A 16,633-nucleotide genomic window follows, 5' to 3' on the forward strand; every position below is an offset into this window, starting at 1 on the left:
TTAAGTACCCCATATTCTAATCAGAGACTAGGAGTAAATCCATGATATGCATGCCAGAACCCAGCAAACATAGATGTCCTTTGCTTGTCTGGCCAGTATTTGCTGATATCAGTAAAATCTTCATGAAGTCTGACTTTATCTGTGCCTTGTATTACCTGAGCCTGTAGTCACCACATTGCTTTAGTACTAGCATTGCATTGAGCCTGCTGGAAACTTACAGGCATACAAAGTAGAAGTTTAATAAGTGTAGTGTTGGCAGCTTCTCGTGTATACTGTCTAAGCAATCCCAAATAAACTCACCATACTCATATTTATATGTCTCCATGTTCCAAATTTATTTACACACAACACACACACACACACACATCTATCTTCCTGATACCTTAAGAGTACTCTGATGAACCATACTTTCATAGTCAGTCCACCTAGAAATTTTCAACTTGTTTGTTCGTTTGTTTTGTTTTGTCTTTCTAGGTAGGGTCTCATTCCAGTCCAGGCTGACGTAAATTTACTATATAGTCTCAGGGTGTCCTCTAACTCACAGTGATCCTCCTACCTCAGCCTCCCAAGTGCTGGGATTGAAGGTGTGTGTCACCACTCCCAGCCTTTCAACTTTCAGTTTTTTCTCTTTGTTATTCTATTATAAACCTTTAGCTAGAGTTATATAGAGTTATATATATCCCTTTTTCAGAGTTTTTTCAAATCTGTCTGCATGTGGTCACAGTAGCTTTAGTTGCTTTGGGGGGGAAGGGATTTATAATAATTTGTTTTAAAAAAAACTTCATTGACACACTCCCTACATATAAACAATATGCCGCTATCAAAATCCCCTTACACCACTCTCCCCTTTCCTTCTGAATCCCTTCTTTCAAACTAGTCTCTCTTCTATTGTGATGTCATTTATTCCCCTCTTATTATGCATGTCTTTTAAGTAGGTAGTAGCATTAGGCGCTGTGAGGTCATGAGTGTCATAGTTACTTTGTGTCTGGAAGACAGTATTGTAAGCACTCCTCCCTTCTTTTGGTTCTTACATTCTTGCCCCCAACTCTTCTGTAGTGGTCCCTGAACCCTAGAGGGTGTGACAGATATGTATGTCTTTTTTGGTGCTAAAAGCTCCACTGTCACTTCTGAGCACTTCGGTAAGTTTTGAATCTTCCTAATGGTTACCGCCATCTGAAAAGAGAAGCTTCTGTGCCCAAAAATGAGAGTAGTATTAATGCATGGGTATAAACATGAGTATTTAGAGGGGAGTTTGGTAAGTATAATGTATTTATTTAGCCAGGCAACATTAGTACTCCCCCCTTCCCCCCAGGGCTTATGATCTCCCTAGCCATGGGCTTTTGATGAGGTTTTTAGTAGTAGGCAGGAATTCCTCCCTTGTGGAGGGGCCCTCAAATCCAGTCAGACAGCAGTTGGTTTTCCCCATAACAGACATGCTACCATTGCATTAATTGGCACATTTGGCCTGGCTTTCAGGGTCTACTGTTTGATACTATCAGATGACTTTTCTCTCCCAGCAGGCTGCATAGCTCTTTCCAGCATCATGACAGCTAGTCGGTAGGAAGGAGGATTTCAGCTCCATTCCAGCTTGATTTCTCAGTATCCTGTAGTTCAAGCATGTGGAGTCTTCAGTAATTGTTTCTTACTAGCTAGTTCTGGTGGGCAGCCAAGAGCCTTGGCAGTAGCCTACAATGTTTTCAGGGGCATCAGGAACTTCCCTGACCAACAACTCACAGGAAGGTATTCCAGCCCTGGGACTGAATTTTTTTCTATAAACAACTATGGCTTCTGGCATGGCATTATTCAACCCCACAGGGCTCTTCTGCCCAGATTCTTTTAAGATATGACTTAGCAGTTAAAGCACTTGTCTGCAAAGCCAAAGGATCCCAGTACCCAAATATAGCCAGATGGCATAAGGTGGCACAAACATATGGAGCTCATTTGCAGTTATCCTGGTGCCCCTTCCCCCCCCCCTCTCTCTCTCTCGCTGAAACAAACATTAAGAAAACCCCAAAGTTTAATGTGTATGAAAATATCATAATGAAAGCCAGATGGTGGTACACACCTTTAATCCCAACACTCAGGAGACAGAGGTAGGAGGCTTGCCATGAGTTTGAGAACACCCTGAGGACTACATAGTGAATTCCAAGTCTGCATAGGCTAGAGTGAGACCCTATTTCAAAAACAAACAATGTGTGTGTGTGTGTATATATGTATTAGCTAGCAAAGAAATATACCTTATTTATAACATATTTAATTTTGATTAACTCTCCTTACTCCTCCATCCCATCTTTGATGCCCTGCAGTCTGCTGTTCTTTGATTTAATCTTGTCCTAGAAGTGTTCTTGATCAAGGTCAGAATGTTACTTAAAGACACCCTAGTGCATGGAGTATGTTAAGTTGTTTCATCTAGACTTTTTAGGACCTGATGTATATGGCTTCAACTTTTCATTCCCTTTTAATGTTTTTTTTTTCCTCATCCTCCATCTGAGCTTTTTGTCACATTTTGTTTCATTTCCTTGTTTCTTATTTCTTCCCTCCCTCCTTTCCTTCTTTATTTTGCCTGTTTCACTGTTTTCACTCCTTTCTCCTCATTAAAGAGTTGGCTTTTCAAACATCTTCTAGCTGGAATCAATATTTTCTTCCTGGGTGTTTCCCAAGGACTCTTTTTGTGTTGTTATTATACTTAGGATCTTTTCTATTGTATAATGGTTATTACTACGTGCTACTAGTTCTATTTTTAAGACTTTTAGCTCTGTATTTGTGTCATACTCATCTATTTCCTGTTTACATTGTCTGGTACAGAAATTATAGCTAAGCTCTATTTATATGTAAACTTACTAGGAATACTTTGGTTTGTAGATTTTCTTGGTAGAGAAAAGGAACAAAGTTTTGAAAACAGCTGTATTTGTATGTCAAAGACAAAAGAGGTCATAAGGATTTACAAAAATAGATTTTAAAGTATTACTTCAAAAGTGGTTCAACAAATTACATATTTAGATGAAGATCTTGGATCACTCACTCAAACTGCTTTTAGACAAATGCAACAAATTTTAAAACTGTCTAGAACATGAATTTAACATGGGTGTAATCATATGAGCACCATTTAATATAATATGAAGCAGTTATAAAATGCAAGCAGAAAAATGCTTTCTTTAGTATTTGTACAATATTGCATCACATTTTATGTACTCCTAATTTACTGCTTGTTATTGTTGACTTTTGTTTTGCTTTGTGTTTTTTCAAAGTAGGGTCTCACTCTAGCCCAAGCTGTCCTGTAGTTTCATGCTGGTCTTGAACACCTGGAACTATTCCTCTGCTTTCTGAGTGCTGTGATTAATGGTGTGTGCCACCATGCTCAGCTACTGTTACATTTTTAAGAGATGCTGATTCTTTTATATTTTGTTGGTACTGTGTGCACATGTGTGTGTAGCTGCTAGAGAGTATGTTGGGTGTCCTCCTCTATCATTTGTTATCTTATTTCATTGAATGAGTCTCTCATTGAATCTGGAGCACACTGGCTGCTTGACCAGGAAGTTGGAGCAAGTTGCACCCTCACATTAGGGTTTTAATGTGTGCACTGCCACCCTTAGTTTCTCTAGACCAGGCTGACCTGTAATTCACTATGTAGTCTCAAACTCCTAACTCTGCTTCCCAAGTGCTGAGATTAAAGCTATGCACACCACACCTACCCAGCCACACTTTTTTAAAATTTTTTTTTTATTTTTCCTGAGGTAGGGTCTCACTTTAGCTTTCAGGCTGACCTGGAATTCTCTGTGTAGTCTCATGGTGGTCTCAAACTCATGGTGATCCTCCTACCTCTGCCTTCCGAGTGCTGGGATTAAAGGTGTGCGCCACCACACTCGGCCAAACTCAATTTTTTACATGAGTGCTGGGGATTGAATTGAAATCCTCATGCTGGCACCAGGTGCTCATACTTGCTGAGCCATCTTTCCAGTTTATCTTCTTGATTCTGGAATGCTTTGTTTTCCTCTTGCTCCTCTTGCTGATGACATACTTTATTTTTCTTAGTTCTCTGTGGTGTGAATCTTTACATTTAAAAAAGTGTTATGTTTTGTAGGTATCCTGGTCAGATATAGGAGGACTGGAAAATATCAAACTAAAATTGAAACAGGCTGTGGAATGGCCCTTAAAACATCCAAAGTCTTTTCTGCGAATGGGTATTCAGCCACCGAAAGGAGTTCTTCTATATGGGCCACCTGGATGCTCTAAAACAATGATAGCCAAGGCTTTGGCCAATGAAAGTGGACTGAACTTTCTAGCTATAAAGGTAGGGTGCTAAAGTTTTCAAAGGTTGCTCTCTCTGGCCTTCTGTTTATCCTGTCCTCTAATACCTATCCTTAGGAAAGTTTATAAAGATGGCTTTTAAAGAGTAGAGTTTTTACATGTTGGGTCATGATATGCAGAGACATTTATCGTACCAATAACTGGGCTAACTCCACAATGCATGACCCATATACCTCAACAAGGAGGGGCCAGTGGGGAGGAGGTAGGTCACGGATGAGCCTAATAATGGTACCAAACTGCCTGTATTTGCTGAATAGAAAAGTAATTTTTAAAAATCGTAGAAAAAAAATTCTTATTTTTCAGTGTTCTACCAAATAAAAGCCATTTTCTTTACTAAAAAAAAAAAAGAAGAGTAGGGTTTGTTTTGGTGTTTATTTGTTTGAAAGTGTAATACGGACAGATGAGAGAGAAGAAATAAATGGTAGCATATAAGCAGTAAATCATTGTGGACAAGAAACTTAATCTTTATTTTTGCACCCTGTTTTAATTGTACCAGATTTTTGCTTAACCAGGATGTATAGACATGAGAGTGAATACAGTATTTGTATGCACAGACTTATAAACACATTTATTATTTCCCTAAAAAAATATTTTATTTGTTTGTTTGTTTATTTATTTGCAAGCAGGCAGAGAGAGAGAGAGAATTAGTGAGATACAGAATATGGATGTGCCAGGGCCTCTTATCCACTGCAAATGAATTCTTGGTACATGTGCCACTTTCTGCATCTGGCTTTACTTGGGAATCAAACTCAGGTCATTAGGTTTTCAGGCAAACACCTTAACCACTGAACCATCTCTCTAGCCCTATTTGTTACTTTAAAACAAATTTTTTTTTAATTAATTAATTTATTTATTTGAGAGCGACAGACAGAGAGAAAGACAGATAGAGAGAGAGAGAGAGAATGGGCACGCCAGGGCCTCCAGCCACTGCAAACGAACTCCAGACGCGTGCGCCCCCTTGTGCATCTGGCTAACGTGGGACCTGGGGAACCGAGCCTCGAACCGGGGTCCTTAGGCTTCACAGGCAAGCGCTTAACCGCTAAGCCATCTCTCCAGCCCTAAAACAAATTTTTTTTTTTACTTGTCTCTCTTAAATGAGAGATAGGTAGAGAGAAAGAGACAAACAAAAAGTAAGAATGAGCATGGCAGGGCCTTCTGCCCCTGTGAAAGAACTCCAAATGACATGCCGCTTTGTGCATCTGGCTTTAGGTAGGTATTGAATAATCAAACCCAGGCTGTTGTTGGGCTTTGGAAGCAAGCATCTTTACCTGCTTAGCCTTCTTTCTGCCTGCCATTTGTTACTTTCTTTGGCAAACTATAAAGTTCATAAAGTGTGTGTTTGTGTGTGTAAAAAAAAAAAAAAATATATATATATATATATATATATATATAATGTGTATATATTATAAACATATACACATATATATAAAATGAGACAGAAAGAGAGGATGGGTGTGCCAGGGCCTCTAGCCACTCTAAGCAAACTCATATACTTGTGCCACTATGTGCATCTGGCTTATGTGGGTTTGCAGGCAAGTGCCATAACTGCTAAGCCATCTTTCCAGCCCTTAGACTTCTGATTTTTCTTTCTTAATTTTCTTCTTCTTCTTATTTCTTATTATTGACAACTTCCATGACTATAGATAATTCCCTCTCCCCTCACTTTTCCCTTCACAGTACCACTGTCCATTATATCCCCTTCCCCTCTCAATCTCTTTTATTTTGATGTCATCATCTCTTCCTCCTATTGTCCAGGTCTTATGTAGGTAGTGCCAGACACTGTGAGGTCATGGATATTCAGGCCATTTTGTATCTGGAAGGATACATTGTAAAGAGTCCTGTCCGTTGGCTCTGACATTCTTCCTGCTACCTCTTCCAGAATGGACCTTTAACCTCAGAAGTTGTGATAGAAATGTTTTAGAGCTGAGCACTCCTCTGTCACTTCTTCTTGGCACCATGATGTCTTTTGAATCATCCCAGAAGTTACATCCATCTGAAAAGAGAAGCTTCTCTAAACAAAAGTGATTTGTTACCAGTCAGAGAGCAGTTGGTTACCCAATATGGCTGTGTGCCACCATTGTACTTGAGTGAGCAACATGTCAAGTTGTTTGCTTCTGAGTCACTTAGGCTTTGAGTTGCTTTGATAGATGTTAGCGCCCTCCCCCTCCCCCCAGTAGCTTATGTAGCGCCTTCTAGCACTAGATGGGCTAATTGGGTACTGGCTCTTCTCCAAATTCCAGCCAGGTCTCTTCATGGTCCATGCCAACAGCATATGGTATCTTCTACAGTAGGGTCCTACTGCTAACCTCTGGTGGGTAATCAAATGTTCTCACAGGGAATTCTGTCTTGTTTGTTTTGGGAGACCTAGCAGGTCTCTCTGATCAACAGCTCATTGTGGATGTAGACCACAAACTAGTACAGGCCAGCACCAAGGGAAAAAAGAAAAAGAGAAGAAGGAGAAACAAAGTTGAAGTTAGGTTTCATCTCACCCTCTCCATGACCCTTCTATTCAGGTGCTCCTCCTAAGGTCCGCTTGAGGGTTCCACCTTACAGTGTAACTTCCAGAATATAGGATTCTATGCTACCAGTTCAATTTGGGTTCATACCCACCCATAGCCAGATGCACAAAATGGCATATGTCTGGAGTTCATTTGCAGGGCTAGAGGCCCCAGCACACCCATTCTCTCTGTGCTTACAAATACATAGTTTGTTTTTTGAGGTAAGTCTCACTCTAGCTCAGGCTGACCTGGAATTCATGTGTAGTCTCAGGGTGGCCTTGAACTCATGCCGATCCTCCTACCTGTGTCTCCCGAGTACTGGGACTAAAGGTGTGTGCCACCACGCCTGGCTTAAATAAATTTTTTTTTTTTTTTTTTTTTTGGTTTTTTGAGCTAGGGGCTTGCTCTGGTCCAGGCTGACCTGGAATTAACTCTGTAGTCTCAGGGTGGCCTTGAACTCAGGGCGATCCTCCTACCTCTGCCTCCTGAGTGCTGGGATTAAAGGCATGCGCCACCATGTCTGGCTATAAAAATAATTTAAAAATTGTAATAATGTTAAGAACTCTGACTCTGGGTTATAAATTCTTGAGGTAGTGTTTCTTGCTGGTCTCCCTTTTTCCAATGTTTTCCCTTTTCTAGCCTTCCATTCATACTTTGATATCTTAGAGGTCAATTTTGTCGGGATTTTATTAGTTTATTTACCCATTTTAATGCATTTTTAGATATTTTCAGGTTTATTTTGTTTACCTAAACATTTGTAATACTTTTATGTGTGTTTATTTCTGTGTTTTTGGTTTCTCTAAGGTATATTAGTACCAAGAGAGTCATAATTTTGAATTAGCATCTTTAATATTACTAGATATTTTAAAATTGCTTTTGTGTGTCATTAATTTTCCTCCATGTTTTCTGTCAGTCTTAGTATTTTGAAGTCTAGCTTTATTACTCAGCAGTCATAGCATTGATCTTCCTAGTTGAGACCATTTGTCATATTTTCACATTTCCAATATACCACCAAATCTGCTTATATGATGGAATGAAGCTGTATTAATTTTACTGGAAACTGGAAATTGTAATAGGTTTATCTATACCAGGGCTTTTAGACTAAATCCATCTGTACTTTGTTTTGGTCTAGCCTCCTAGCTAAGTACAATCTTTACATTTTTTTTAAAATAATATTTTATTTGAGAGAGAGAATGTGTGTGTGAGTGAGTGTGGTGGGGCAGATAGAGAATGGGCATGCCAGGGCCTCCAGCCACTGCAAACAAACTCCAAATACATGTGCCACCTTGTGCATCTGGCTTACATGGGTCCTGGGGAATCAAACCTAGATCCTATGGCTTTGCAGGCAAGTGCCTTTCATCATTAAGCCATCTCTCTAGCCCAAACTTTATTTTTAAATTTTTTTTTGTTTAGTTTTATTTATTTATTTGAAAGAGAGAAAGAGACAGAGAGAGAAAGGGAGAGGGAGAGAGAATGGTCATGCTAGGGCTTCCAGCCACTGCAAACGAATTCCAGATGTGTGTGCCCCTTGTGCATCTGGCTAACGTGGGTCCTGGGGAATCGAGCCTCGAACAGGGTCCTTAGGCTTTATAGGTAAGTGCTTAACCGCTAAGCCATCTCTCCAGCCCAAATTTACATTTTTTAAAAACACTTTTATTTCATTTATTAATTTTTCAAGTGGAGAGAGAGAATAGACATGCCTCTAGCTGCTATAAACTAACTTCAGGCACATATGCCACTCTGTGCATCTGGTTTTATATGGGTACCATATAAAGGAAACCAAACTCTGGTCCCTTGGTTTTGTAGGCAAGTGCCTTCACTACTAAGCCATCTTCTCAGCCCAAATTTTACATTTTTAAAAGGATGTTTCAAAAAAAAGAAAAAATACAAGAGTATGTGACAGAGACTTTTATATGTGATCCACAGAGCCTAAAATATAAATAATTGTGATTATTATTTTTATATATAATTAGTTTTTGCATACATAAGTGGTTAGATGAAGGTTGTCTATTGAAATCTGATTATTACAATTGGTGTAATTTTCTTAGAAGTTCATGCCTTTTATCCCTGATTCTTCTAGATTAGAATAGACAAGAAGGAAATAGAACTGATGGTGATATAGGCAGGCTGTTGAATGGAGCTTTTCCACAGGGTCATAATGAGAGCATGGCATTCTTATGGTTAATAGTGTCTGTGGGCCATAGGTTTTCTTCTTTCAGAGGTAGTAACTCTCCTGGCTAAGATAATGGCCAAGAAGAGTGTATTTAACTTTGTAGAATGTTACAGTCCGCACTCCTTGGCGTAGTCATGTGAATGCAGCATTTGCACTAGAAACAGTCAAGAGCTTGTAGGGTAACACCATAGGTTACATTTCTTTAGATTCTCAAGATTTATCATAGAACCAAAAGAAGTGTATATCTGAGGTCTCACTGGATAGAGTTATTAATCTAGTGGATTTAATTATAAACTAATAAGCAAATATATGCAAAGCCAGCCAGTTGTTAGAGTTGGCAATTTAGGGATTCCACTTTGCTGATTTCCTAAGTTGGACTGTTATATGGTAGGTGCATAGCGCCAAGCCTGATAGAAACTGTGGATGGATGCTAAAGGAACTAGTTAAATTCAAAGAAGGTTTAGTTTATTGTTTCCTCATTTTTATATTTTTCTCCGTAGAAAAAGAAATAATCAGACTTGCATTTATGAAGAAATTGAACAGTTGTTTTCTTTCCATGCAGGGACCTGAATTAATGAATAAGTATGTTGGTGAATCTGAAAGAGCAGTTAGAGAGGTAAGATGATTATGCATAGAAAATAGAAAATCACACTTCTGTCCTCCTGTATGGTTTCTGTTTTGTTTTAGGTAACAGACTGAAACTTCCAAATCCAGAGTATAGTGTTATTTTTAACTTCTGGCAAATAGTATTTAGATGTACAATCTTGGGAAATACTTTATCTTTGTTCTTAGGCAACATAGTACTGTTTTTACCCAGCAAAGATATTTTTAATAGCTACCAGAATTTATGCATATGTACCTGTATTTATGAAATAGAATAATCTCAGAATGAAATTTTTAAAAAGTATATATTTATTTTAAGCACATGTACATGTGTGCCAGGGTCTCTTGTTGCAAATAGATGCCTGTCCAACTTTATGTGGGTGGCTGTGGAATTGAACCTGGGCCAGCAGGCTTTGCAAACAAGTGCCTTTAACCACTGGGGTATCCCCCATGCCAGAACACAATTTAAATCTTGTAAGTTATATACATTGCTTTTTAACTGTCTTATCTTCTGTTTGCTTGCTTGGTAGTTTAGTTAATCTTACTTCTGTAGACTGTATTTTAAAGCCAGTCCTTTAATGTCTGATTGCTATGTCCCTCTTTCATACTTGCTGTCAATGTTGTGCTAAGAGGTAGGGCAGCTGGAGGCAGTCACATACCATGACTTTCCTAAGAAGAGGTTGACCTGCCTCATGCAAGGCCTCTCTATGCTCAGAAAGTGAGTTAAGGACAAGAGCACACAGATAACAGTGCAATTATGGTCCGCATTTGCGATATACCTTACTTCCAATCAGGAAAAGTAAGGATTCAAATATGCTATCGTGAGAAAAAAAGAATTTTAATTACTTCTTCTTTTTTCACCCTTTAAAATGTAGGTAGGGGGTGGTACTTTTATAAAGTGCTTAATAATGACACCATTACAAAGTCAGGATGTTCACACAGTAATGACTTGATACCTAATTGTGTTCTTATGGCATGTGAACAGACAATGGTGGCCTTAGTTATATTTAGCACACATCTGAATTTCTTTCTGCCTGCGCTATCTTTTCAAGCTTATTTCCACAAATCACACTATTGGCTGTTGTTTGTCTCTGACTTTGGTAGTCTGATTGGCTTCTATGCAAGCTAATTTGTTTCTATGAGATTTGGCTGTTTTTCGTATTCAGGCTTTATGCTAACCATTTTTTCCAATACAATGAAAACAATGAGTCAAGTGTGTAACGTTTAGCTATAATAGTGTTCTATTTACTAAACTGGCTGGTTTTGTACATTTGTGTTTTTACTTTTCAACATGTTTATGATAGTGCTATTTACTGCATCCTCACTGTGTTACAGGACTTGTACCAAATGTTTTATGTTTTTATTGTTACTCATTTCTTAATCTTCTGAGGTAGGCATTTATTATTATTATCATCTTCATTTCCTAGATGTGGGAATGGAGGTTTAGAGAAGTGAAATATTCTGTTGACATTCAAATAGCACTGGGTAGAGTTGGTATTTTAATTGTGTCTGACTGCTTAACTGCATTGCAGTGTATGTACTGCACAATGTACTGGTACTCTTGCTTTTATAGTCATTAAAGAGGTTACTTTTCACTCCACCATAATACTCTGAGCACCTATAATGCACCTCTAATAAGGTGTACACAGGCCGGGCGTGGTGGTGCATGCCTTTAATCCCAGCACGTGGGAGGCAAAGGTAGGAGGATCACCATGAGTTCAAGGCCACTCTGAGACTACAGAGTTAATTCCAGGTCAGCCTGGACCAGAGTGAGTCCCTACCTCAAAAAAAACAAACAAACAAAAAAATAAGGTGTACACAGAGTGATTGAGGTGTTTTTGTTTTTTGGGTTTTTTTTTTTTAAATGTAAGAGTGGCTCAGAATACAGTTTTCAAACTGAAACCAACTATAGAATATGCTGGAGTTTTCCAATCTTCTGCTCATGTGGTACTCTCTCCATCAGATCTTCCGTAAAGCAAGAGCAGTGGCTCCTTCCATTATCTTTTTTGATGAACTTGATGCTTTAGCAGTTGAACGAGGCAGGTAAGAGATCTTTTAATAGCATACTAAATTATTAGCAATTATAGTGTAAGTATCTCTTCTGATACAAATCTTATTTAGTAATGTTTTTTCTAGAGGAAACATTTCACAATCTATCAAATAATTTATATTTTTCCTGTTTAATTGAAAAAATGCTAATGTCCATGAGTCATTTTGAGTTAAGTTTTATAGTTTATTATCTACAGAGACTTTTTACAACTGTGTACTCAAATCAACATTGTTGTTATAAACATATAATTAACAATATAAACAGCTGGCATCTTTAATCCTAGCTCAGGAGGCAAAGGTAGGAGAATCACTGAGTTTGAGGCCAGCCTATGAAACTACATACTGAATTCCAGATCAGAGAGGGCTAGACCGAGATCATACTTCAAAGCAAACAAACAAACAAAAAGTATAAAACAACAATGGATTAAGCATTATTAGCTGATACAGAAGAATCAAATTATAAGACACTATTATACAGATTTTAGAATTCTTTTGGGGGGGGGCTGGGCTTTTAAAAACATAATTAGCATAGAACATAAACATTCCAAAATGTTTGGGACCAAAAAGTGCTTCAAGCTTTAGATTTTTAATTAATTTTGGAATGTTTGCTTATACTTGTACTTATAATATGCTTAAGAAGTTTTAAATATCGGAGGATTTCATATTTTTGGATTAAAAACACTCAATTTGTAATAGCTTCATTTCTGAATTTCAAGCCACAAAGAGAAATATATGTCTTTCAAGCAAGTGTGTGTTTATCAGAACTATATACAAGTATGACCTTTTTCCTCTACAAATGTTTAGAGGCTTATTAAGTAATAAAAGTATTTCAGATTGGAAAATTTAATTTTTGTTTGTGTATGTGTGTGTGTGAGAACTATGTACAAGTATGAATTTTTTCTTCTATAAATGTTTAGAGGCTTATTAAGTAATAAAAGTATTTCAGGTTGGAAAATGTGTGTGTGTGTGTGTGTGTGTGTGTGTGTGTGTGTTGAATATTTGAGTCCTCTTAATGTTCCCAAGTTGGAGAATGTAAAAAAGGCACAAAAAGCTCAAGTTAATCTTAACTACAAGAGGAGGAAAAGAAGCCAGGGCTGTTCCCTGAAGGAGTGTGACTTATAGCATTTATGTGACATCACAGTCATCTGGTTTGGGAGTCTAAAAGGGAACAGGGTAGGATACATGCTTTTCTTTTTTTAATTTACTTTTTTATTGACAACTTCCATAACTATAGACAATAACCCATGGTAATTCCCTCCTTTCCCCCTCCTTCCCCTTTGCAAGTTAGGAATCTTATATGAAGGATAATGGGGCATTTTATTTATTAGAGGACTTGAAAAGGAAATGCATGTGTTATTTCTGGTAAATACTTATTTTTAAAAATAAGTATAATAATTATGCCAGTGATCTTTCTTTCAATATAGATTTCATCACATCTTTTCTGCACTTCTTTTTTTAATATCTATTTTTATTTATTTATTTCATAGAGAAAAAGAGAGGGGGAGAGAATGGGCGCTCCATGGCCTGCACCTACTGCAAATAAACCCCAGATGCATACGCCTCCTTGTGCATCTGGCTACCATGGGTCCTGGGGAATCGAACTTGGGTCCTTCGGCTTTGCAGGCAAATGCCTTAACTGCTAAGCCATCCCTCCAGCTCAGGACTTCTTAATTAATTAATTCTGTTTTGCTGGGAACCAAACCTGTAGGGTCTTTGTACTTACTAGGCAAGGGTTCTACCACTGAGCTAAATCCATATCCCAACACATCTTGGTAAACATTATTAGTGTGTAATGGCAAGTGTGCTCTATTGCTGTGGTGTAACAGCAAATGTGTTATCAGTGAGAAAATGGTTGGCTTGCTCAGGAAGGCTGTCTCTGGGTTGTGACTTCTTCTAACAAATCATAATGTCCCTTTGCTTCTTGGCACTGGGTTTGTTTTGAATAAGAATAAATTACAGTGGGAACTCAACTTCTGAGAGAAAAATGAGTTAGTATTTTGAGAAACTCTGGCTTTAATATTTTATAATACTGTCTTCTTTTCAGTTGTATTGCCTGTCTCTAACAGAGAGCAAAGTTTTACAACATCATTTCATTATGTTAGTGATTAAATATTAATATATATTTTTTCTTTCTTTAAAAAAATTTTTTTTTACTAATTAGTTTTGTATTCAGCAAATACAGTCAGTATGGTACCATTATTAGGCTCACCCATGACCTACCCCCTCCCCATTGGCCCCTCCTTGTTGAGGTATATGGGTCATGCATTGTGGAGTTAACCCACAGTTATGGGTAGGATAGATGTCTCTGCATATCATGACCCAACATGTGGCTGTGACATTCTTTCTGCGCCCTCTTCCACAAAATTTCCCTGAGCCATGTTGGGTTCATTTTTGGTCTGCTTAAATGATGAGGTATTGGGGGCTTCTGAGGCTCTGACTCTCTGATTTGGTAGGAGTTGATTTTCCTCTGTGTTGATCACCTTCATCCTTGTGCTCGTATCCGGTTCATCAGGAAAATAGCACCCTTGCTTGTTTTGCCAATTTTTCATAGTTTCAGCTGGGGCCCTGCTGAGGTATGATGGGGTGGCTCTCTCCTCAGGATCTACATATATCTGAAAAAGAGAAGCAGATTCTCCAGCGGAGAGTAAGTTAGCACCAGGACAAATGAGATAACCCTTATTTTTTTTTATAGAGAGTTTAATAGGTGTAGGCCCTCTTGTAGCCCATGATTGATGGTAGCTTGATATTGGAGAGTGGGCTAGTGTTTGGATATGGTTCTGACTTGTTTCCCAGGTCCAGCTATGGGTCCCATACCACTGAGGGGATCAGTTAGCCAAATCAAGAGCAGTTGGTTCCCCACCATGGTTGTGTGCTACTATTCCACTTGTGTGGGCATCACAACAGATTATTTGCTGCTAAGTACTTTAAACCATGAGTTGCTTGGACAGATATTGGTCATTTTCCCCTAGTCACCCATGTAGCACCTTCTGGCAGTAGACACGCTGACTGTCTGGGGACTGACTCCCTCATGGCTTCCAGCCATGCCATTCCATTTTACGTGTCAAATGCATATGCTGTCTTCAGCAGTACGGTCTTATCATTAACTTTTGGTGGGTCATCAAGTACTCTGATAGAAATCTGTCCGTCTTTTAGGAAACTTTGTAGGTCTCTCTGATCAAACGCTCATTGTGGATGATAGCCCCATGCTGGTACTGGGAGTTACAGGTCAGTGCCCACTAAGAAAATGAGGAAAAAGATAACTAATATACAAGAGTTAGAGAGGAGAGAGAGAGAGAGAAGGAGGGAGGGAGGGAGGGAAGACGTAGAAGATTAAGGTTAGCCTTGATCCTACCCTCTCCCGTGTCTTGTGATTCAGGTGTTCCCTATAAGGGCCTGGTGAAGGTTCAGTCATTTGGCCTGCCTTTTAGGAAGTAGAATTTTATGGTACCATTGCTGTGTGAGTCTAGATTTGTGTTTCCCACCACTTCAAAGCCCTCTCCTCCCTCCCCATCCATCATAGTGTGTAGTCCACGAGATACTTGCTGGATATGTAAGCTATCTTGGTTATATTCAGGCTAGGTGCTGTAGATGAGTGAGACTATGTGGTGATTTTGTTTCTGTGATTGGGTAAGTTCACTGAGAATGATCTGTTCTAGGTTCAACCATTTTCCCTCAAATTTCATTGTGTCTTTTTTTTTTTTTTTTTTTTTTTTTTTTACTGCTGCATATAATTCCATTGTATAGATATACCACATCTTAGTTATCCATTCTTCTAGTGATGGACATCTGGGTTGATTCCAGCTCTTAGCTATTTCAAATTGAGCTGCTAAAAACATGGTTGAGCAAATCTCTCTGGCCTGTGGTTTGAAGGTTTTAGAGTAGATGCCCAGTAAGGGCCTAACTGGGTCTGTTGGTATCTCTATAGTCAGCTTCTGCAGGAGCCTCCGTATTGCTTTCCAAAGTGGTTATACCATCCTACATTCCCACCAACAGTAGATGAGTGTTCCTGCTTCTCCACATCCTTTCCAGCATTTATTTTCATTTGATTTTTTTGATGTTTGCTATCCTTATTGGGGTAAGGTGGAATCTCATAGTTGTTTTAATTTGCATTTCTCTGATGATTAGGGGTGATGAACATTTTCTTAAGTGTGTGTTTGCCAGTTGTGTTTCTTCCTCTGTGAACTGCCTGTTCATAACTTTGCCCCATTTTGTGAGTTGGGTATTTGACTTTTTACTGTTTAGATTTTTGAGTTCTTTATAGATTCTAGAGATTAGGCCTCTATTAGTTGGATGTCCCGCAAATATTTTCTCCCATTCTGTGGGTAATCTACTGGCTTTGCTTATTGTATGCGTGTCTGTAAAGAAACTCTTTAGCTTCATGTGATCCCATTGGTTGAGTGACTGTTTAAGATTGTGAGATAAGGGGGTTTTGTTCAGGAAGTCTTTTTCCATTCCTATATCAAGGAAAGTACTTCCTAAATTTTCTTCCAGTAGTATTCGAATTTCTGGTCTTATGTTGAGGTCTTTGATCCATTTGGATTTAAGTGTAGTGCATGGTGAAATGTGTGGATCAAGTTTCAAATTCCTGCATATGGTTATCCAGTTTGTCCAGCACCATTTGGTGAAGATGCTGTCTTTTTTTCCAGCCTATATTGTTTGGGCCTTCGTCAAATATCAAGTAGCTATAGTTGCTTGGCCCAAAGTCTGGGTCTGAAAGTCTATTCCATTTGTCTATACTGCTGTTTTTATGCTAGTACCATGCTGTTTTTATTACTATGACTTTGTAATATAGCTTTAGATTAGGTATGGTGATGCCTCCAGAGGTATTTCTTTTGCTGAGGATATGTTTGGATATGCGAGGCCTTCTGCCTTTCCATATGAAATTTGAGATCATTTTTTCTATCTCTGTGAAAAACACTGTACGGATTTTTATTGGAATTGCATTAAATCTGTATATTGCCTTTGGTAAGATTGCCATCTTCACAATGTTAATTCTGCCTAT

At 38.5% G+C, this 16,633-nt stretch overlaps 1 protein-coding gene across 3 annotated transcripts in view; it reads left to right on the forward strand.

Moving 5' to 3' along the window:
- The window catches only part of Spata5 (spermatogenesis associated 5), a 257,900-nt gene that overhangs the window by 83,490 nt on the left and 157,777 nt on the right, over positions 1-16,633 (forward strand). For 2 of the 3 annotated variants that reach the window (XM_004667022.2, XM_004667023.2), the window contains exons 11-13: positions 4,082-4,291; positions 9,542-9,595; positions 11,546-11,625. In XM_004667022.2, the coding sequence (XP_004667079.1) occupies positions 4,082-4,291; positions 9,542-9,595; positions 11,546-11,625 (344 nt within the window). The remainder of the gene's footprint in view (positions 1-4,081; positions 4,292-9,541; positions 9,596-11,545; positions 11,626-16,633) is intronic. The other variant, XM_045131630.1, reaches the window with a different exon arrangement.

This window comes from Jaculus jaculus, chromosome 12 (genome assembly GCF_020740685.1).
Source record: "Jaculus jaculus isolate mJacJac1 chromosome 12, mJacJac1.mat.Y.cur, whole genome shotgun sequence".
Taxonomy (NCBI): Eukaryota; Metazoa; Chordata; class Mammalia; order Rodentia; family Dipodidae; genus Jaculus; species Jaculus jaculus.